The following is a 22955-nucleotide window of genomic DNA, read 5'->3' as shown; positions in this document are numbered from 1 at the left end:
GAAACTTCTGGGATGGGAGGAGCCTATACAGGAGAGATGGGCTCCACCTAAACCAAAGTGGAACCAGACTGCTGGCACTAAACATTAAAAAGGTTGTAGAGCAGTTTTTAAACTAGGAGATGGGGGAAAGCTGACTGCTGCAGAGGAGCGTGTGGATCGGACACAGACTTCTCTTAGGGGAGAGTCTGATGATAGAGAATCTCCAGGTTATAGTCAGGAGCAGAGGAATGAGAAGTATAATGTAAGGGCCGGATCAGATGATAAACAGTCACATAAAAAAGAATCTGGCACATCAGAAAAAGGTAGGCTAATAAACAGGGACAAGTTTTTAAAGTGCTTGTACACAAATGCCAGAAGTCTAAATAATAAGATGGGTGAACTAGAGTGTCTTGTGATAAAGGAGGATATAGATATAATAGGCATCACAGAAACCTGGTGGACTGAGAGCAATCAATGGGACACAATCATTCCGGGGTACAAAATATATCGGAAGGACAGAACAGGCCGTGCAGGGGGAGGAGTGGCACTATATGTTAAAGAAAGTGTAGATTCAAATGAAGTAAAAATCTTAAGCGAATCCACAGGTTCCATAGAGTCTCTATGGGTAGAAATTTCATGCTCTAGTAAAAATATAACAGTAGGGATCTATTATCGACCACCTGACCAGGACAGTAATAGTGATGATGAAATGCTAAGGGAAATTAGAGAGGCTATCAAAATTAAGAACCCAATAATAGTGGGGGATTTCAATTATCCCCATATTGACTGGGAACATTTCACTTCAGGACGAAATGCAGAGATAAAATTTCTCAATACTTTAAATGACTGCTTCATGGAGCAGCTGGTACGGGAACCCACAAGGGGAGAGGCGACTCTAGATTTAATCCTGAGTGGAGCGCAGGAACTGGTCCAAGAGGTAACTATAGCAGGACCGCTTGGAAATAGTGACCATAATACAATAGCATTCAACATCCCTGTGGTGGGAAGAACATCTCAACTGCCCAACACTGTGGCCTTTAATTTCAAAAGGGGGAACTATACAAAAATGAGGGGGTTAGTTAGACAAAAGTTAAAAGGTACAGTGACTAAAGTGAAATCCCTGCAAGTTGCGTGGGCCCTTTTTAAAGACACCATAATAGAGGCCCAACTTCAAGGTATACCCCAAATTAAGAAAAACAGTAAAAGAACTAAAAAAGAGCCACCGTGGCTTAACAACCATGTAAAAGAAGCAGTGAGAGATAAAAGGACTTCCTTTAAAAAGTGGAAGTCAAATCCTAGTGAGGCAAATAGAAAGGAGCACAAACACTGCCAACTTAAGTGCAAGAGTGTAATAAGAAAAGCCAAAGAGGAGTTTGAAGAACGGCTAGCCAAAAACTCCAAAGGTAATAACAAAATGTTTTTTAAGTACATCAGAAGCAGGAAGCCTGCTAAACAACCAGTGGGGCCCCTTGATGATCAAAATTCAAAAGGAGCGCTTAAAGATGATAAAGTCATTGCGGAGAAACTAAATGGATTCTTTGCTTCAGTCTTCACGGCTGAGGATGTTAGGGAGATTCCCAAACCTGAGCTGGCTTTTGTAGGTGACAAATCTGAGGAACTGTCACAGATTGAAGTGTCGCTAGAGGAGGTTTTGGAATTAATTGATAAACTCAACATTAACAAGTCACCGGGACCAGATGGCATTCACCCAAGAGTTCTGAAAGAACTCAAATGTGAAGTTGCGGAACTATTAACTAAGGTTTGTAACCTGTCCTTTAAATCGGCTTCGGTACCCAATGACTGGAAGTTAGCTAATGTAACGCCAATATTTAAAAAGGGCTCTAGGGGTGATCCCGGCAATTACAGACCGGTAAGTCTAACGTCGGTACCGGGCAAATTAGTTGAAACAATAGTAAAGAATAAAATTATCAGACACATAGAAAAACAAACTCTTGAGCAATAGTCAACATGGTTTCTGTAAAGGGAAATCGTGTCTTACTAATCTATTAGAGTTCTTTGAAGGGGTCAACAAACATGTGGACAAGGGGGATCCGGTGGACATAGTGTACTTAGATTTCCAGAAAGCCTTTGACAAGGTCCCTCACCAAAGGCTCTTACGTAAATTAAGCTGTCATGGGATAAAAGGAAAGGTCCTTTCATGGATTGAGAACTGGTTAATGGACAGGGAACAAAGGGTAGGAATTAATGGTAAATTCTCAGAATGGAGAGGGGTAACTAGTGGTGTTCCCCAAGGGTCAGTCCTAGGACCAATCCTATTCAATTTATTCATAAATGATCTGGAGAAAGGGGTAAACAGTGAGGTGGCAAAGTTTGCAGATGATACTAAACTACTCAAGATAGTTAAGACCAAAGCAGATTGTGAAGAACTTCAAAAAGATCTCACAAAACTAAGTGATTGGGCAACAAAATGGCAAATGAAATTTAATGTGGATAAATGTAAAGTAATGCACATTGGAAAAAATAACCCCAACTATACATACAACATGATGGGGGCTAATTTAGCTACAACGAGTCAGGAAAAAGATCTTGGAGTTATCGTGGATAGTTCTCTGAAGATGTCCACGCAGTGTGCAGAGGCGGTCAAAAAAGCAAACAGGATGTTAGGAATCATTAAAAAGGGGATAGAGAATAAGACTGAGAATATATTATTGCCATTATATAAATCCATGGTACGCCCACATCTCGAATACTGTGTACAGATGTGGTCTCCTCACCTCAAAAAAGATATTCTAGCACTAGAAAAGGTTCAGAAAAGAGCAACTAAAATGATTAGGGGTTTAGAGAGGGTCCCATATGAGGAAAGATTAAAGAGGCTAGGACTCTTCAGTTTGGAAAAGAGAAGACTAAGGGGGGACATGATAGAGGTATATAAAATCATGAGTGATGTTGAGAAAGTGGATAAGGAAAAGTTATTTACTTATTCCCATAACACAAGAACTAGGGGTCACCAAATGAAATTAATAGGCAGCAGGTTTAAAACAAATAAAAGGAAGTTCTTCTTCACGCAGCGCACAGTCAACTTGTGGAACTCCTTACCTGAGGAGGTTGTGAAGGCTAGGACTATAACAATGTTTAAAAGGGGACTGGATAAATTCATGGTGGCTAAGTCCATAAATGGCTATTAGCCAGGATGGGTAAGAATGGTGTCCCTAGCCTCTGTTCGTCAGAGGATGGAGATGGATGGCAGGAGAGAGATCACTTGATCATTGCCTGTTAGGTTCACTCCCTCAGGGGCACCTGGCATTGGCCACTGTCGGTAGACAGATACTGGGCTAGATGGACCTTTGGTCTGACCCGGTACGGCCTTTCTTATGTGGAGAGATTATGAGAGGCCCATGAAACAGCAATTTTTTCTTGGTCTTCCTAGAAACAGAGATCGCCTAGGATTTCTATCTTTTCTCCCTTGAGGTAAAGTCATTTTTTAAGCCCAAAAGTTTTATATTTGTAGTATTCTGATATGGTTTTCTCTGGATTGTGAACTGCTGAAAAATGCAATAGCTAGGAAGGATGCTGGTAATAAGCTGTGTCTTGGAACCTGAGAATATGAGCTGCAAAACAGGATAGAAAGACCCTACCACTTTCTAAGTAAGCACATTTTGTCCACTAGATGGGGACACCTTGCTTACTTATTGTAAGGTACACCAGTAACCAAAAAAAGAGAGAGAGACAGGCGGGGCGGCTCTAGGATTTGCGCCGCCCCAAGCAGGGCGGCACGCCGCGAGGGGCGCTCTAGTGGTCGCTGGTCCCGCGGCTCCAGTGGACCTCCCGCAGACGTGCCTGCGGAGGGTCCGCTGGTCCCGCGGCTCCGGTGGACCAGCCGCAGGCATGCCTGCGGATGCTCCACCGGAGCCACGGGACCAGCGACCCCTCCGCAGGCACGTCTGCAGGAGGTCCGCCGGAGCCGCCTGCCGCCCTCCCGCTGGGACGCCGCCCCAAGCGCGCGCTTGGCGCGCTGGGGTCTGGAGCCGGCCCTGCAGACAGGGCAGGTAAGGCCCAGTTATCACTAAAAAAAATCTCAGATCATGAATTGGACTGTTTGGCTGACTACTGAAATCAGGCACGGAGCCCGTGTGTCTGAGTTGAGGTCCCAAATGTAAATATTTAATCACAAATTAAAAGGAATTAAGAGGAAAGAACATTTTTAAGTTGAATAATTACATGTTCTTTCTGAGATCCTGTAATTAAGGTGCACAAAAATACACAATATAGAAAGTAGTATTAAACCCCTAGATTCCTTCGCATATAAAGAATACAAATAATACTATGCAGCAAATTAAAGCATCACTGTAGTCAGTAAAGGCAACATGTTATGACAAGACATCAAGGTATTGAACTCACAACCCTGGGTTTAGCAAGCCAATGCTCAAACCACTGAGCTATCCCTACTATGAGTAGTATATAGTTTTCCATACACATATACAACCACTTAAGAAGGTTAAATAAAGGCTGCTCAGTGGCATGGAATTAAATTGCTTCAGAAAAAGGCTGCAAAACAATTTTCAAATAGTAGTTAAAAGTTCACAGCTTCATTTGACATCAGAAAAGAAAATTGAACTGGCAGGTCTGAAGTAGTTCCATTTCTATTATCCTCTCAATAAAAAGCCAGTAACATTGTGGCTGACGTACATGATACAACCATAGCAGAGTGTGCATCTTAGATGTGTTCCACATTGTCACTAAAATCAGAATCAGCTCTCTTTGAAACACATGACCCACCATATACTGGGTTTAGATCAAATATAAATGTATCAGACTATACAGAAGGGACAAATAATGAATTACTCATCAAGTGTAGTGGAAAATACTGTTTTCTTTCTGGTAGTTTGCTTCACTATATTCAAAGGCAACTGTATCTTCCAAATGGTTACAAAGTTATCTATATACTGAATACGTACTGATGTGTTTGATATTCTGTAAGATTTTTCTTGTAATATAACAGTAAAATTATAGATGAATGAGACTGTAAATATACATTGAAATATTTTAGGTTGTATGAACTCATGTTTGGATTAGTCAATTTCAATATCATATATACTTTTGTTTAAATGTATTGTAAAGTCAGCCAATTTTTCCAAGTTTTATAAAAAAGTAGGATTTGTCAGCGAAGTTAAATTATGAAAATTTGCAAATCTAGTAGAGTGAGTACCCTAGGTTCAAATCTACTAAGGAGAAAAATTCTGTTTTTTCTTTTATAAATATTTTGGGGAAGTTCAGTTCAAGGGTAGCTTTTAGCTTCCATAAAAATCCTACTTTTTTTTTTGTAAGGCTGACTAAGAGACAAAGCATCCATCTGATTTGTCATAGATGGTGGATTTCCAGGCATCAAGCTCTTTTCTGCTCTAACCACTTGATACCTGGGCTAGATTCATGAAGGAACTTAGGCATGGTGAGGCAGAGCATTACCACACCTAACTTTTAGGCACCTAGAAAATCACTGGGATTCACAAAGCCTGAGTTTTGTATCTACGCTTCCTATATAATGAATGGGGAGAGATAGGCACCTCAGAATGGGATTCACAAAGGTCAGCATGCTAGGCAGCTCCCCCTTAAACTAGCCAATGGGAGATGCCAAAGAGAAGGTGTATGTGAAGCCTTGCCCCTATCTCAGAGATAAGAGCCCAAGTCTGGGCTCCAGAAAGGCACTTCTCTTTGCACAGGATTCTCAGATGCAGACCTTCTCTTGGCATTAGGTGCCTATGGCACTGTAGCAAGGAGGCATATGAGGCACCACCCTCATAACTTTTAGCCCAGTGGTTGGGTTACTTATGTGGGAGACCCAGGTTCAAGTCCCCCCTCCATCTGAGAGGGAGAAGGGATTTGAACAGAGATCTGCCACCGCTCAGGGGAGTATCCTAGCCACTGTGCTATGAGATATTCTGATGTGGAGCTCCCTCAATCTCTTCTGTTGAAGCTGTTCCACTGTGAATAAATAATGCAAGAGTCACTGGGCTAGAGCTAGAGGAAGAGGGAAAGTGAGCAAGCATGCATGAAAATGACTAAAGCCTGGTGCTTAGAGCACTCACTTGGGAGGTGGGAGACCCAGGATCCAGTCCCTCTGCTCCAATCATTCATTATTTATCCAAACTAGAACTTCAATCAGCGAGACTGAAGGAGGCCCCCACACAAGAATAACCCAGTGGCTACGGTACTCACCTGAGAGGTGGAAGATCCCAGTTCAAATCTCTTTTCCTCTTCAGGTAGAGGAGGAACTTGAACAAGAGGTCTCTCACATCTCAGGTGATTACCCTAACTACAGGGCTAAAAGTTATGAGGGAGGTCCTCCTCTCCACAACCCTGTCCCACAGCCCTTTAGCATAAGCTCGCCTACAAGGGCTTGATTCAGTAAGCAGGCTCTGATGATGGTTACTAGATCAGGCCCCACAGGCAAGTTGGATAGAAGAATGCCTATCTTCCTGATTTGTGAATCACTCTGGGATCAGGCATCCAGATGCCTGGCGGAGTGCTGGAGTGCACGTCAGAGGCAGAAACATAGATACCTAGGGAACTTTAACTGCAAAAATTTAGGTATTGAACAAATTTAGGGGTTTACAGGGTTCTGTGAATCCCAGTGGGGCCAGATTCTGGAATTCAGGTACCTCAAGTGGCAGTTAGGTGCCTAAGTTCCTTTGTGAATCTACACCTTGGCCTACAAACACTACTTTGTCTTTGCTGAAGGTATCATCCCTACACTTCTTAACCAAAATTGAATTTATTTTGAAGCTGAACCCAGCACACATTTAATATAGTGAGTCAAAAGTAAGAACTGAGCATTTGTGAAGGATCTAATTGAAGAAAATTGGAATAGTTTGAATTTTCCTTACCTACAATATTAAATTTAAATATTTTAGATGGTAGAGGCCTTCCTGCATAAGTGTCTGCATTACTTTCATTCAACACGACTTGCAGTTTCAGTGTGTAGCTCCCAAGTTTGTGAATATTTTCTGGATAGGGTCAGATAAAAATAAAGTTAAAAAGAAAAATTTCCCAAATATAGATAAATTGAAGGTAATATTTTAAAGACAAACTCACCCATTTTCTTAAACCAGTAAGGCCATTTACCCCCATGTTGACTAATGTGAGAAATGATTTCCTTATTCCCAACAGGAGCTTGAACAGAAAAAGGGATCATTCAGCTACATAAATTTAGATTTCGTATCATATTTATTTTTCTAGGAACCAATTACACCTATCACAAATACCCAGACACCATATTTTTAAATTAAAAAAAAAGACAAGAGTTTGAATTCAATTGATCAACTTATCACATTGATTGCAGGTAAACTTTACTAAAGAACCTAACTCTCACACTGCCAAATTGTTGCCACTGGAAGCATACATTTACTGTGGAAGCCCACTTTTATATCCCTTTAGTTATGCTGTGCCCCACATGGAGGCACTTCTAGTCTACATACTCAGTAGTGCTTTATAAACAACTGTGCTTTATAAGCCACTTTCACTAGTGACTTACTATTAAATAGATTAAAATAGGAGCAATTGGGTAGAAAAAACTAAAACCAATTAAAAGACAGTACAAAAACATTTATCCTCCCTTCTCCCAGGTTGTCTCCTCTTATTCTATAGAATCTTTGCCATACTAAGAGGGCACATCCAAAAAATATATATTTTTTTAATTACTAAAATTTTCATCTTCTAACTTAGTATCCAATACATACATACCAATGTAAATTTTGGTCATGTATCACTCATTCACACCTTCATCTTAGGGGGATTGAATTTAATTTTATTATTCAAAAAATCAAGGAATTTATGACTTGGTAAATACATAGTATAGATGGAGCAAAACTAAGCAATAAAAATCAAATAAAACAGAATAAATCAAGGAAGAAACAGGGGAGAAGGAGGGCTCATGGGAAGAAATAAAACCACCTCATTACAACATGCCATTATTTCATTCATCCTGTCTGAAATTAGATAGCAATTTAATGTGGGTATTTCAAATTCTTACACATTACAATTATATTCTTTATTCACATGTTCTTGCACTAAACTACATGCATGTTTTGAAATGGCTGCCAAAGGCGGCTTTGTCCTAAGCTTATTTGTTCTTGTACACAATTTTTAAAACAGTGAGTTAAATAAATTTTTACTAGGAATTAATCTTGGGAGATCTTGGGAGATAGTGTAAATAAACCATTATGATTTTTTTTGTCAGTCACCAACACTGAGAAATGTTCTCAAATAAATTCAAAATATCCTGTTGAAAAGTATCACCAGCTATTGCTAGCCTAAATTTGATCATTTAGTTGTAGTGCAAGATTAACCCCTGAAAGAAAGCACTTTGGACAAGTCACTTCACCTCTCTACCTCTAGTTCCCCATCTGTACAATGTGACTAATAATACTGTGAAGATACACTATCTATCCTAAGCAAAGGAGAAGGTGATCCAGGGAGAGGCAATACACGCAGCTGCTGTAGCAAAAAGGAAAAGTCTGAATGGAAAAATGCTGGTCTCCAAAACCAGGACTGTGTTTAAAACCTCAAACTGGTAACATTTGTTCTATGATGGGACACTGAAAAGTTTCTTGACTGATAATCTTCTTTTAGCAGCTTCTTTCCTCATTTGTAACAAATGGATAATGCCTCTCACCTGTGGAATTCAGATGTGGTACATGACTGTTGCTTGGACTCTGAAGCTAACCTCTGTTCCCATCCCCACCTTTCCCCTCAGACCACCAGAAGAGATTTTCCAAAAGCTATTTGAACTTTCCAATTAAGACTTGAGAATATATTATCCAACCTTAAGGTAAGTCTATATTTAAGTCTCTTTTCAGAGAAAAATTCCCAAGTTATTACAAATTGTATTCCAGGCAGATTTGAATGGTGAGAGACGCTAAAAACTGAAAGAAAATGATCAGATATGAAATTTCTCATTCTGCTGCACAGCTTCTCTCCTCAGTCATAATAAACAGAAAGTAGTGAGCAGTGAATCACAAAAATAGGGGGAGAAGGATACAGCAGAATTTAATCATCATCATTAGAGCAGAATAGGCAGAAATAAAAGCTCCCCTCTATACAGTAAAAGACGTTATTTGAGAAAATGATCTGGGAACTAACCCAGTAGCATCTTCCTTAGACAGGGTGCTTCTGCAGAGAAATGGATATCTACTTGTTAAAATTCCTCAGATGAGTCTCAGATATTTTCTATCCACAAAGCCACTACAGCTCTTGTAGAAGGAACCTTAATTCCCTCTGAGAATATTTCCCTGTTGCCTACGATAACAACTGATGCCAGATTTTAACATCTTGCCTTTGAGGCCCTGGCATTCTGGACAAATACAGCTAGTGTGTATACTCCACATGCTTGTAACAGTCTCTAAAACTCTAGGGATGTTCACTTATGCCATAACTTTATTTTCCCAGAAAGAATGCTTGGAAAAATGTTTGGGAAAAAAGCAATGGTAGATTTATTTTCTGAAGTACAGAATTTATTTGGTAGATTTATTTTGTGAAGCAAAATGTTTCTGGCATTAAAATAGCCTTTTTCTCATGAGAACCGCAATGTGAATCTTGTGCAAAGAGGTATTAACTCCTTGTGTTTTGGAGGTAATGTTTTTTCTAGTCTGGCCTTTCTGGTTAATCTGGACATCTGAGGATACGTTATCAAGGAGTCCTATGTGCCTTCATAAAAAAATACTACTAAGGCTAGTTCCCTTTGTTCTGTGATGCTTGGTTTGCAGATGTTTTGAACTGATAAAGAACATAATCCACTGTCAACCTAAATCAGCCAGCCAACATCCAGATTATGAAATGGAGGGATACTAGATCTGGAGGTAGGACTTGTCCCTCCAATTATGTGATCACATTTCGGTGTGTTGGGAGAGTGATCAGGTTCAGGTTGACAGGTTCATGAGGTTGGAATACCAAAACTCCCTGAGCCAGGCTGGAGATACCATCATCAGTAGAGCTAAGTCCTGTCTGATTTTTTTGAGGACTCTCAAAGTATCAAAGGAATTGGAAGGTACAGTGGCACCCACAGCCTTACACACATTACACATTTGTATATACCACTGGTAGGGGCATCAAGTCACCTCCATTGGGCCCTCCCATAGCCAATGGCAAAGAGCAGCAGCTCTAGCCACCCCACTTGCCCACTCAAGTTTGGCCCCTCGGCCCCTCCATCATTATGGGAGCAGCCTGACCAAAACAGAGTGAGTTGCATTGCAGTCATATCCTGACAGTGGTTGCAGGGCCAAACCCTGAAGGGCAGTGGGCCAGCCAGCACTGCTCCTCCTCTCCACTGTTGTCCAGCATAGCCAGGACTGGTTCTCCCTCCAGAGCAGAATCTGCAACATTTGTTGTTCAGGTCAAATACAAACAGGTCTAAATCTGAGTGCCCCCACCTGTGAAATAATGGAGTTGTCACTCTGTACCTCAAAGCAGCACCCTGGAACCCCCATATCCACCACTGTCATATAAATATATGTTTGTACAAAGTATGCCTTATGAGATAGCATTTTAAAAGTCTTGATCTGTTCAACACTAATATCCTGTCGGATTGTATGTGCTATCATTATATGTGAGGTATTGCTGTATATATTACTGAAATATGTTGTGAGGTTGGGAACACCCACAACCAGCCTTTCAGGTACAACAATGGAGCAGATAGACACGCTGATCGCCGATTAAAGGGAATTCACTCTTCCAAAGGCCATCCCAGAAGACACCTCAGAGAGAAAATGTCGACAATGGAGACTACTTGACCAATGGGGACCTGCCTGATCTCCATGTCAAAAGATCTCCCCAGCAAGCTGGAAGAAACTCTAAAAGAGGGGAAGTGACATCATCACTCAGCCTCTTCTATGCCCTCTCCCCAATCCAACACCTGGAGGAATATCTGGAGGACAAAGACTTTGAACTGAGACAGGGTGGTCCGGGGCTGCAAGGCAGTTCCAGGCTGCACATCGCTGTGACCTATTTATACCTCTGTCTGGGTGAGACACTGCTTGATTCAAATCCTGTTTAGTTTGCGGAACTCAGACTGTGCATTTATTTTTATTTCTTGGGTTTCAGAGTAGCAGCCGTGTTAGTCTGTATCCACAAAAAGAACAGGAGTACTTGTGGCACCTTAGAGACTAACATTTATTTCAGCATAAGCTTTCGTGGGCTACCGCTCACTTCTTTGGATGCATAGAATGGAGAACACAGACAGGAGATATTTATACATACAGAGAACATGAAAAGGTAGAAGTACGCAGACCAACTGGAAGAGTCCAATCAGCTGAGATGAGCTATCAGCAGGAGAAAAAAAAAACCTTTGAAGTGATAATTGAGATGACCCATAGAAGGTGTGAGGAGAACTTAACATAGGGAAATATTCAATTAGTGTAATGACCCAACCATTTCCAGTCTCTGTTTAAACTCAAGTTAATTGTATCTAATTTGCATATTAATTCGAGTTCAGCAGTCTCTCTTTGGAGTCTGTTTTTGAAGTTTTTTTGTTGCTAAACTGCCACCTTCAAGTCTGTCACTGAGTGGTTAGACAGGTTGAAGTGTTCTCCCACTGGTTTTTGAATGTTATGATTCCTGATGTCAGATTTGTGTCCATTTAGTCTTTTGCATAGAGACTGTCCAGTTTGGCCAATGTACATGGCAGGGGGGCATTGCTGGCACATGATGGCATATATCACGTTGGTAGATGTGCAGGTGAACGAGCCCCTGATGGAGTGGCTGATACGATTAGGTCCTATGATGGTGTCACTTGAATGGATATGTGGACAGAGCTAACATCGGGCTTTGTTGCAAGGATAGGTTCCTGGGTTAGTGTTTATGCTGTATGGTGTGCGGTTGCTGGTGAGTATTTGCTTCAGGTTTATTTCTTAGGTAACCAATTCGATTTCTGCACTTGCTACTTATAATCACTTAAAATCTATCTTTCTGTAGTTAATAACTTTGTTTTATATTTTACCTAAAACACTGTGTTTTGGTTGAAGTGCTGAGGAAATCTCAGCTCAGTTTACAAAGGCTAGTGTGTGTGTCCTCTTCTCATCAAGGGAGGGGCAGACTGGGTAATGAACTTACACTGGCCAGGCTTCTGACCAGTACAAGACAGTAACAATTCGGAGGTGCGGGACTGGAGAGAGAATTAGCTATTGATGGTTCATGAGTACCTGGGAGATCACTCATGTAACTCAGCTGGGTGTGTCCCTGCCCATGGATGTCTGTGTAAGTGCAGTACATACCAGAGGTTTGTGGCTTGACACAGAATCAGTGTGAGAGGGATACCCCACATTGGTGGGACAGAGGGCTCAGTGGTCCCCAGTCCCGGTTGCACCCTGGGGTCCCTGTCACAGAAACTCTTGAATGACTATTCATGGTTATCCCAGTATTGACAACTGAGATGGTCTGTTAGTGTGCTTTGTAGACTGTGGAGATGAAGGCCCACTGGTGCAACATGGCTGCTGAGGTAGTCATTCCCAAAGGCAGATCACCTTTGGGCACAGCAGTAACAAGTGAGTGCCTCTCTGTTTCCTGATAAGTACATTTTCATGGAGTTGTCCATGAGGACCTATACTGTGGCACCTCAAAGTGCCAGGAAAAAGCTATGCATGACATCCAAATGGCTTTCAATTCCAGGATGTTTATGTGAAGATTCAATTCCTGATGCGACCACAGTCTTGGGTCCGAAGGTACTCCAGATAAGCTCCCAATCCTACTATGAATGTGTATCACTAGTATTATGTTGAACAGACGTGAAAAGGACTGCAAACCTGTAGAGGGTCCTTCCATCAATCTAATGAGGAAAAGAGATCCTGGGGATTCGTGACCAACATGTCTATGCGGTTTCTGCCGGGTAGCTACACACATCTCAACCATCCTTGCATGGAGCACAGGTCAAGTCTGGCAATTTGCATCACACAGGTGCAGGAAGTCATGCAGCCCATGAGTTTTAGGCAGGTTCTGACTGGTGTTCTTGTGAGACTGAAGTTGCTTGACAAGATGCAGGAACGGGAGACATCTGTCTTGTGGCAGATAGGCTTTTGCTGTTGGGGAGTCCAATACTGCCCCTATAAACTCTATGCTCTGAATAGGAGTGAGCATGGACTTTGCGTCATTGAATATGAGGCTTAGTACAGCAACAAGATCAAATCCAGAATTACTTGCACTGAGATGTTCACCTCTGACCTCAAATTAGCCAGCCACTAAGGTATACATAACACGAATCTCGTCTTCTCAAGAATGCTGCTACAACTGCCAGGCATTTAAAGACCCATGGGGCTGTGGAGGTATGGTAATGAGACTTTCATAAGAAATCAGAGTTATTTCTTATGGGCAGGGTGAACTATAAAACACCTACTTTCATACTGCACAAACCAATCGTGAGAATCTACAGTAGGAATTGTGGATGATAGACTCACCATCTTGAACTTGAATTGATGGATGAATATGTCGAGCTGCTGGAGTTCTATGGTGGGGTATCAACCCCCTTTCTTCTTTGGGACCTGAAAACGAGAATAAAATCCCCAGCCGTAGAATTCCACAGGCACTTCCTCCACTACTCTAAGTTCTCTGAAGGAATCCACTTACTGAGAAATATATCATAAGAGGAGTCCCAAAAGGGGAAAAGGGGAGGAAGCAGTAGGAAGGGATTGGACCCGGACTGGAGTACCTCTTGTCCATAACCTTCAGGCCCCAATGGTCTAAGGTCCCTATCTCCTGAAACAAGATTAAATGTTTCCAAAAGGGGAGGAGGTGTAAGGGAGGGATATGAACCACCGGTTCTGCAAGGCTCTCAATCTCTGTTAAACCTGCTGCTGTGACATTGATAGACTGTGTGTGGTGGAGGAAGGCACAGAGTGACTCCTCCTTAGGAAAAGACGGTTACTCACCATAGTAACTGTTGTTCTTCGAGATGTGTTGCTCCTATCCATTCCAGTCAGGTGTGCGCGCTGCGCGTGCACGGCATCTCGGAACTTTTTTACCCTAGCAACTCCGGCGGGCCGGCTGGCGCCACTTGGAGTGGCGCCGCTATGGCACCCGTTATATACCCCAGCCGGCCCGTCCGCTCCTCAGTTCCTTCTTGCCGGCTACTCCGACAGTGGGGAAGGAGGGCGGGTCTGGAATGGATAGGAGTCAACGGTCCGGTGCACGTCTTGTGCACGGCTACCGCGGGGGCCGCAGGTAGCGCCATCGTCATCGTTGCTGAGTCCTCCGCGCGGGACTTAGCAATCGCCTTCGCCAGCTTGCGCTTCTTAGAAGGCGAGAGCGAGCGGTGCCGGGTCTTCGGAGCCGCTGGCTGAGGCTGCGGAGCCACGGTGCCGGAGCGGCTCGGGGCCGCCGGCGCGGTCTGCACCGATGAAGTTCTCGGTGCCGGCGCGGACGGTGCCGGGGGCTGGAGCGACGCCTCCATTAGGAGTTGTTTTAATCGAATGTCCCGCTCCTTACGAGTTCGTGGCTTAAAGGCGGAACAGAAAGAACACTTATCTGTTCTGTGACCTTCGCCAAGGCAACGGAGGCAGGCGTCGTGCGGGTCCCCGATTGGCATAGGCCTCTGGCACGATGCGCAGGGCTTAAAGCCCGGTGCCTTGGGCATGAGCCCGCACCGGGGGAGGAAAGGGAGGGGATACCCCCCTTAACCTTATCCTAAAACCTAACTAACTAACTATCAAAACTATCTACACTAAGTACTAAACGAACTATATACAGAGAACAGTAGCGAGAGCTAGGGTGGTGGAGGACAGAGAGCACTCCACAGTTCCAACTGGCCGTCACGGGCGGTAAGAAGGAACTGAGGAGCGGACGGGCCGGCTGGGATATATAACGGGCGCCATAGCGGCGCCACTCCAGGGGGCGCCAGCCGGCCCGCCGGAGTTGCTAGGGTAAAAAAGTTCCGAGATGCCGTGCACGCACGGCGCGCACACCTGACTGGAATGCATAGGAGCAATCACTCGAAGAAGAACCTCTGCTTTTCCTCAAAGGTTCAGACTATCTCAGCTGACCGCAGTAGTATGAGGACGGTTGCCTGTGACAGCTGAGATTTGAACTGTTTCCTTCTGGGAGCTGCAGTGTACACCCAACCTCAAATCCTTTAACAGGTGAAAGGTTTTGGTGATCTTGTTTTTAAAGAGGTTACTGCCCATGAAAAGGAGGTCCTCAATGGCTGTTTAAACCTCTTTCAGACTGCAGGTCTTAGGAATACTGGAGGCCCTTCACATTGTTACTGTTATAGCTATACTATGGGATTGCCGCAAATGAGGTGTTGAGAGCAGCTTGTAGCGAGGTCCGTGAGACCACCTGTCCCTCCTGCACAAGGGATTTAACCTCCTCTCTGTACGCCTGTAGAAGTCTCTCACTGAACTGAGGTATACTTTCCCAATTCAGGAAATCATATTTAGCCAGCAGCATTTAGTAATTTCTAACGTACATTTGTAGACTGGTTGAGGAATATGATTCTTGGTCAAAGAGGTCCAACTTTTTAGGGTCTCTCTGAGTGGGTGTCACTTTAGATGGCCCCTACTAGGTCACCCTGTACCATGAACCACATGAATACCACAAAAAGAAACTGTGGTGGCAAAGTCTCTGGCTCAGGAAAGTTAGCCAGTATCATAAAGCATGGTGTGGAAGGAGCCAGTGCTGCAGCTTTCACTACTGTAGCTTTCACGGCCGTCAACAGAATCTTGGTCTAACCATGATCTCTCGGTACTGGGGCTTTTAGTGTTTGTGTGGGGAGGTCTGAAGAGCTGTCCGCATAGCCGGCTTCAGTTTCAATTGCTTCGGTGTCAGCTGTTTCTCTGCCTGATGCTTTAACCCTCAGTTGCTGGGAGTCTGCTTCCAAAGTCTGTACTGAGGCCAAACAGTGACCAATGCCAAGCCATCAGCAGGATCTCATCTGGGCTTTGAACTACCTCCTAGGCTGGATCTGCTCAGGGCTGGACAGGGAGATTTATATCTCTGGTCACACTGTGAGTTCATTCAGTCTTCTCTTTCTTGAGCTGAAAACATGAGGAGGTTCTGGACAACTATGTGATGGAAGAATGGAACTTCCTCAATGCTAACTGGCTCTAGAGATGAGAGTGGACTGACATCTTATCAGGGTGCTCAGTGGTAGTCTGGTCCAGTGGAGCAGTTTATTCACCTTCGAGGACCAACAAAGCCCTAATGGATCCTTTTTGAAAAGGAGCAATATATAGAGCACTTGCATAGCATATGCACTTCTCCTGGGTAGAAGACACTTAGTGTCCATCACTGATACGAATAACATATTCATGAGACAAGAGTTGAATCCAGGTGACATGGCTGAGTACCAATTCCAGAAGCAGCATGTGGCCTTGAAGACCTTTAAAATCTATTGTGTGTGTGTGCGCACATGTGTGTGTGTGCATGTGTGTTTTACAAAATGCCACCAGGCTACAAGTAATAAAACTACTTAGAAAGATAAATCATAGAATGTACTAAGACAGACACTGCAGGTGTGTGCCATCCTGAAGTCACAAGCAGTAAGAAAAAACTGGAGAACAGTTGTTGCAGCTGCTCCACCATTTATGCTACCTTACTCTCTGCTACAGGGCACTGGAGGGTGTGCAGGCACGGCTCCAATGGACAATGCTACTCAAAAGATTTCAATCTCACAGACACAGGGTGTAAAGTTTGAGGCTTTTTTTTTTCTTTTTTTTTGCAGCCACATTAGGACAGCAGCAGCCATGAGCCAAAAAGCAGAAAGTCACATCCTCACATTCTATCTAATTTACATTAAAATAATGTAATATTGGGCTGTTAAGAAGGAGATCCTGTCCTAATAGTACCCACCATCACCAGATAAAGAAACAGATCTTAAGATGTTTAAAGAAAACTTTGTTTGGTAGTATTCTGTCTGGCAAAGAATCACCTATCAACAGTTGTGGCTGTGAAATCTCTACTTCTTTATTGTTTTGCCTTTATGGTCCCTACTTCTCTACTGTTTATGTCTGGTTCTTTGATTGATTGTCTGTTGCATAACTAATTTTAAAGATTTAAATCAACTAAGGTGGTAGGATATGATTGAGCAAAGAATTGTTTCGCAATATGTTAGGATTGGTCAAAGAATTTTTTTGTAATACTTTAGTAAAATGATTGGTTAAGGTACAGCTAAGGAGGACTCAAGTTTCACTATATAAACTGGAGTCCAAAAGGAAGTTCATTGGAACCAATGCCAGGGCACAGCCCTAAGATCAGAGCTGCCAGACCTCAACACTCTTATATCATGCAGAAGCTGGAGTCCCTGGACGGCATGATCCTGATTAGCTAGCAGGAAAAGTTCACCTGCCTTATTAGGAGTGGTGAGCATTGAATGCTTAGTGTGTGTGCATTCTGTTTTTGTGACTGTTAATAAACAGAGGTTAAGGCTGTTACCATGTAAGACTTTCACTGGTAAAGGCCCTCCAAACTCACAGAGTGTAAGGTTGCACCCTGAGCCCACGGAAGGGGTAAGGATGGATGCCTAAATTAACTGGGTTACGACCTGAGCACATGGAAGGGTAAAGGTGGGTGCCCTAGAATGTGGGGCTACACCTTGAGCCCAAGAACAGGGTAAATGTGGGTGCCCCAAGAGTGCAGGTAACACAGGGCACATACACCTCAGAAATGGAATACATGTGGACAATCACTAGAAGAATCACCTGAAAGATGCCTGCCTGCTTTCCCATGTTGGCTACCACCCGTTTGAGTAACTCTGCGGTACCATTTGGGGCTTTATTCAGTAAGCCAGGAGCCATTTTGAACATGGGAAGAAAAGGGAAGCCAGCACTTTGTACTTTTGTGGAAGGGCTTGACTGAGTGAAAGTCAACCATGGATGGGAAAAAGAATGACTGGTGAGAGAAACCATCTTGAATAAAGCCTGTATCTTGCTAGATTAAGTTTCAGAATTTTAGACACGTGTTTTCACTTTTATTTGCTTGTAAAACTTTCTAATTTTATTTCTTTTACTTAACATCACTTAACCTAGGTCCTATTGTTAATACATTTATTTTACTATAAAGCAACTCAATGCTGTGTTTAAGGAGAAGGATATATTTACCCCACTTAAGTTAATAAGCTGTGATGTGGTTTTATCTTTATAAAAGAGCAACACATTTTTTTTTCTCTGAGCTGCCCAGGAGAGGGCTGGAAACTTCAGGACTAGTGATTTTGGGAAAATTTGGGACTGGGAGTGCGCTGGGGTCATCCTGCTGGTTATAACCAAGGCTGGTGCAAGCCACAGTGCGACTGGTGTGTTGCTGGCCAGCTGCTGGGGTCGGAGCTGCTGGACCGGAGATGCTCAGGGTGTGACCTGAATGCTGGTAGACTGGTTGTGAGCAACCCAGGTTCACAGCTACAGGAGCAAAGCATTCTCAGGCACTCAGGGTTACAGGGCAGACAGTAACACAATCCCTCACTGGTCCAGATGACCTCTTCCCCCATCCTCCGAGCCCCAACCAGACCATGACAGAGTCTTATAGACAACAGCCTCCTTTACTACACAACTCTGATTCATCCTGTTCACTGAATGAGGCAATGGGCCTGTGGGAAAAACAATGTGTGATCATGTGATGAAAGACTAGATCATCATGCATACTCACAAGGGAGCCAAAATAAGGTTGTACCAACATTTCCTAATTTTTCAGTGCTTGATTTTGCAAACCTAATAATGTTCATTTAATGTAGTTTGTGTGTTATTTCGTAGGTTTCAAAAAAAAGCAAAATTGGAAAAAAAACTAAATTCCATCATGTGGCATCACACTGACAGCCACGTGGGTTATTAGCACAGTTGGAACCCTTAGATTCACTGCACAGATTCTCTGCCACTTGTGTTATTGAGAGCAGTAGTAGGTAGTCATCCTGTATGTGAACCAGCACTAAAGGGGGATAAGAGAGACAATTTTGCCAGTGGGTTTCAGACACTTGTTAAAAGCAGAAGAATTGAGAGACTCTGCACTTTGGGTTCAATTACAGGCCTTGGAAAGACCATGCTCTAGAGAGCACAGACTCTTCCATCCATTCTCCCCCAAACTTGGCTCCTTTCTGCCCCATATCCTCCCAACTGTCCCTGCCCTAGTCCTTCTCTATCCCACTCCCAGTCTCCATTTCCCATTCCAGTTTCACTCTCCTTGCCCAGCCAGCCCCCGTTTCCCCCTTCCCAGTTCCTCATCCAATTTCTCTCCCCTCACTCTGGCTTCCACTCATCCTCCTTTCCCTTGCCCAAGTTCCCCATGCCCAATGTCTCCCCATTCCAGTCTCCCTCCCAAGCTCATCTAATCTCAGTGCATCAACACCACCCCACCCCCAGCTCCTTGTCCCAGTGTCCCCCCCAGTTCCTGATTCAACCTCAGTCTCTGTCCCAGCCCACCCCATTTCCCTTCAGAGCTCACACTCACAGTTCCGCTCTCCCCAATCCCCTGCCAGCCTCCAGTCCCAGTCTCCTGCACCTTCAACCAGCTCTATTCCCCAATGCATTCAAATCAGGCAGCTTCCTCTTCCATGCTGATTGGGCACCAGCAGGGGGGTTTGCTGAGAACACAAAGTTTCCTTGCTCTTAGTTCCCGTGCTCAGCCCACAGCACCTCTGGGCCCAGGGCCATAATTGCAAGAAAAGTTCTGCTCTGCCTCCTACAGCCCTGGGCTGGAGCATGCTTCAGGGAATTTAGCTGCAACGCTCTAGTAAGCTTGAGTTTGTGCAAACTGAAATTTTTCAAAGGCTTATAACTTGGCCAAATTCTGGTGGATTTTCCTGGGGGCAGCAAAGTTACTGCCTTCCCAAATTTCAAGTCCCTGATCCAAAGCATAGCAGCACTAGTGCTTCTCAAAGAAAAAGTTGCCAGACTATTTTTTTTTAAACTGAGGCAAAATTTATTCTTCTCTAGCCTTGTTCTTGGAAATGGCTGAACTGCATTTGCTGAAATTTTGTCAAAAATAAAAAAATAAAAACAATTCAGCCTGAGGCAGATATCTAGTTTGGAAACTTCCAGTCCAAATAGTTAAAGTTTGGCAAATTTATAAGCAACTGAGATCAGGGTCTTATACTGGGAAGTGTCATGCAAACTTAACAACATGTGATGCTACCAGCCCCTCATATATAATACCACTGCTCACACATTCTGTACCAGTCCCATCTTCATTACAGCGGGACAATATCCCTTGCCTGCAATCCAACTCTTGATTATTGAAACTTAAGACTTACTCATTGCTATTACAGCCTAATTTTTTTTTGCCAGTTTCTGTCTAAGTTCATTGTTTGACTGTTCCCCAGGTTTCAGTGCTCCAAGACCTCTAGAGTCACTATGCTTCTTCAGCTCATTGCTCCAACACATTTTTTTTGTGCAGTTCTTTCTGGTACCTCAAAATCTTCGCCCAGTGCTTTAAAATACTTCTTGTGTCAGTGCCCCTCCTGCATCAATACCCTGGTGCTCTTTCCTCTGTGTTTTAGCACATTTTGCCTCAGCATACTGTCCCCCTCAGTGTGGAGCACACTTGTGCCTTGACAAGTACCACCTTGACACTACTTCACTTCAGTGGACTACCCCTTGTCCGTGCTCTGAAGAAATTATTTAAGCATAAACTTAAGCTAAGACTAGAAAATGCAGGAATCAGTGCAGATGCTGCTTACAGAGCTCTGAATATACTACTCCTGGGAGAATTCTGCACCACTGCATACATGCAGAATTCATGTGCCACACAGAATTATTTTTTCCTCAGCAGAAAATATGTTCTGCTGAGAAGTGCTGCAGTTACACCTTTCACCCACCAGGGGCTGATGGGGAACCAGAACAGAGAGCAGCCATTCCAGGTGGGAGCATCCTAGCTGTGGACAGGGACGAGAAGAGGCTGCATTCCTCACAGTACCCTGCCCGTGGAGCCAGGTCAGAAGGCATGGGATATGAAGGGACAGACAGTGTAGGGCACATGGGGCTGCTTCAGGGGTGGGGGGGTGTCACAGACCAGGGTTCAGACGGAAAAGTTGGGGGGGAAGGCAGACTGGGGTGGGGACTGAATGCGAGTGGGGGTGCAGGGACACATGTGGATGGGGAGGTGCAGGGACACATGGAGACAGGGGCAGATGTGCCTGACTGAATGAGGGAGGCCAGCATTAGCCAGGGTTTGCATGGGGGAGGCTCTTTAATAATCCCCCCTAAAAATACTTGTTCCATACTTCTCTCACCCACACCCACCAACCTCTAAGTTCACACCTAGGCTCCTTCCCAGCAATTACTTCCCTCTCTCTGAGCTCCTCCGTTATCCCAACTCCCCCCAAGCTTTTGCACTGCTTCTGAGGGGTGCAGAAAATGTGTGTCTGTATTATAGTTTAAATGAATTATTACTCCAAGTTCTGTATTAATATGCCTAGTAATAAATCTATTTGCCAAAAAACATTTCCTGAATCTTTTTTGCAGTCTGTATTGTTAGACATACTTGCTGACAGCTATTTTGAAATACATTACCAAAATAATTGAGACTTGTGTGATTATATTGTGTTATTTTGACAAAATATGCAGAATTTTGAATTCTGAGGAGCAGAATTCCCCCAGGAGTCTCTGATAGAAAGGCCTAGAATGGAAGCAAGAAATGGAGGCCTTTCCCACCACTGTAAAAGCCCTCATGATTCCAGGCAGCATGGCTGAGAAAGGATATCAGGCCTAAGCTCTGGAGGTGTAGAGATGGGCAGTGAGACTGGAAACCAATAAGCGCTCTGGAATCTGTCCTGTCATCATTGTCCTCTATGAGGAACATTCAGTACCTACACTTTGAGGCAAGCCTCTTGCCTCAGGGATCAATGGTAGTTGCAACACTTAGCCCAGATAGGGCACACTGTGTTATCAGACAATTAAGTTATTTATGCATGATTGTGAATGTGCAGAGAATTACAGAAAGTCTTCATCTTCATCCTGAAGCCACTGCAGCTCATCCCAGAACTCCAGGACAAGTCAGTCTGTGGTCAACCTCTGGACCCAGAAGTGGTGCTCTGCCTGGTGCATTTAATCCACAGATACAGAATTCAATATATACGGAATATTCAGCTGGTGACAGGGTGCCTTACTGGCAGGGCCGGCTCCAGACCCCAGCACGCCAAGCGCGTGCTTGAGGCAGCATGCCGGCGGGGGGCGCTTTGCCGGTCGCGTGGCAGGCGGCTCCGGTGGACCTCCTGCAGGCGTGCCTGCAGAGGATCCGCTGGTCCCGCGGCTTCGGTGGAGCATCCGCAGGCGTGCCTGCGGGAGGTCCACCGGAGCCGCGGGACCAGCGGACCCTCCACAGGCACGTCTGCGGGAGGTCCACCGGAGCCGCGGGATGGGCGACCGGCAGAGCGCTCCCCGCGGCGTGCCGCCGTGCTTAGGGCAGCGAAATCGCTAGAGCCACCCCTGCTTACTGGTGCTTGATGACCTTAGTGACGTGATCTCACACTCATGACAGTTTCACTGCAGCCATTTCAAATACTTAACAATGACTCTTCAAAAGTTCCAGCAAAAATCTTTATTGCTGGACAAAGAGCTTAAGTTGAGTATTCATTGTGGATTCCCATATCTAAGAAAATGGTTTGGAAATAGTGCTAGTAACAAATAACTCAGAGGAGCTTGATCTCTTCTCTCTCAGTTCTCTTGGCTTCCCAGAGGTATTCCAGAAGACCATTTAAAACAGTGGTTCAGGAGCCAAATTAGTAATCAACATTACCCAAGAGAGCCACAGTAGTGTAAATTCCTTGTTTCATTTACTATAGTACTATATACTCATCGTTAAACAGTATGAGAGGGGAGATATTTAGTGTGTGTGTGTATATATACGTAGCGCCTCTGGGAGCTGTGCTAAGAACTATGGGATACCTACCCAGAAAGTAGCATATCTGCAGTTGTGTAAAACAGTATTAGTGGGGAATGAGGCCAAACCATAATTTTTGAACATGAAAAACTCTGGCTAGTGTGAATGTATTGCACTGGTGGTGTTTACACCTATGCAATCCCACCAGTTCAACTCTCTACTATAGGCAAGATTTGGTA

General features: G+C 44.0%; 1 protein-coding gene across 1 annotated transcript in view; it reads right to left on the bottom strand.

Moving 5' to 3' along the window:
• The window catches only part of SMCHD1 (structural maintenance of chromosomes flexible hinge domain containing 1), a 185267-nt gene that overhangs the window by 104824 nt on the left and 57488 nt on the right, over nt 1–22955 (bottom strand). The window contains exons 18-19 of the mRNA XM_045005127.1: nt 7030–7107; nt 6822–6941 (exon numbers count right to left, since the gene is read on the bottom strand). Coding sequence (XP_044861062.1) covers nt 6822–6941; nt 7030–7107 — 198 coding nt within the window. The remainder of the gene's footprint in view (nt 1–6821; nt 6942–7029; nt 7108–22955) is intronic.

The sequence above is a fragment of the Mauremys mutica genome, chromosome 2 (genome assembly GCF_020497125.1).
Source record: "Mauremys mutica isolate MM-2020 ecotype Southern chromosome 2, ASM2049712v1, whole genome shotgun sequence".
NCBI classification, from domain to species: domain Eukaryota; kingdom Metazoa; phylum Chordata; order Testudines; family Geoemydidae; genus Mauremys; species Mauremys mutica.
This window is presented reverse-complemented; position numbering and strand designations above follow the sequence as displayed.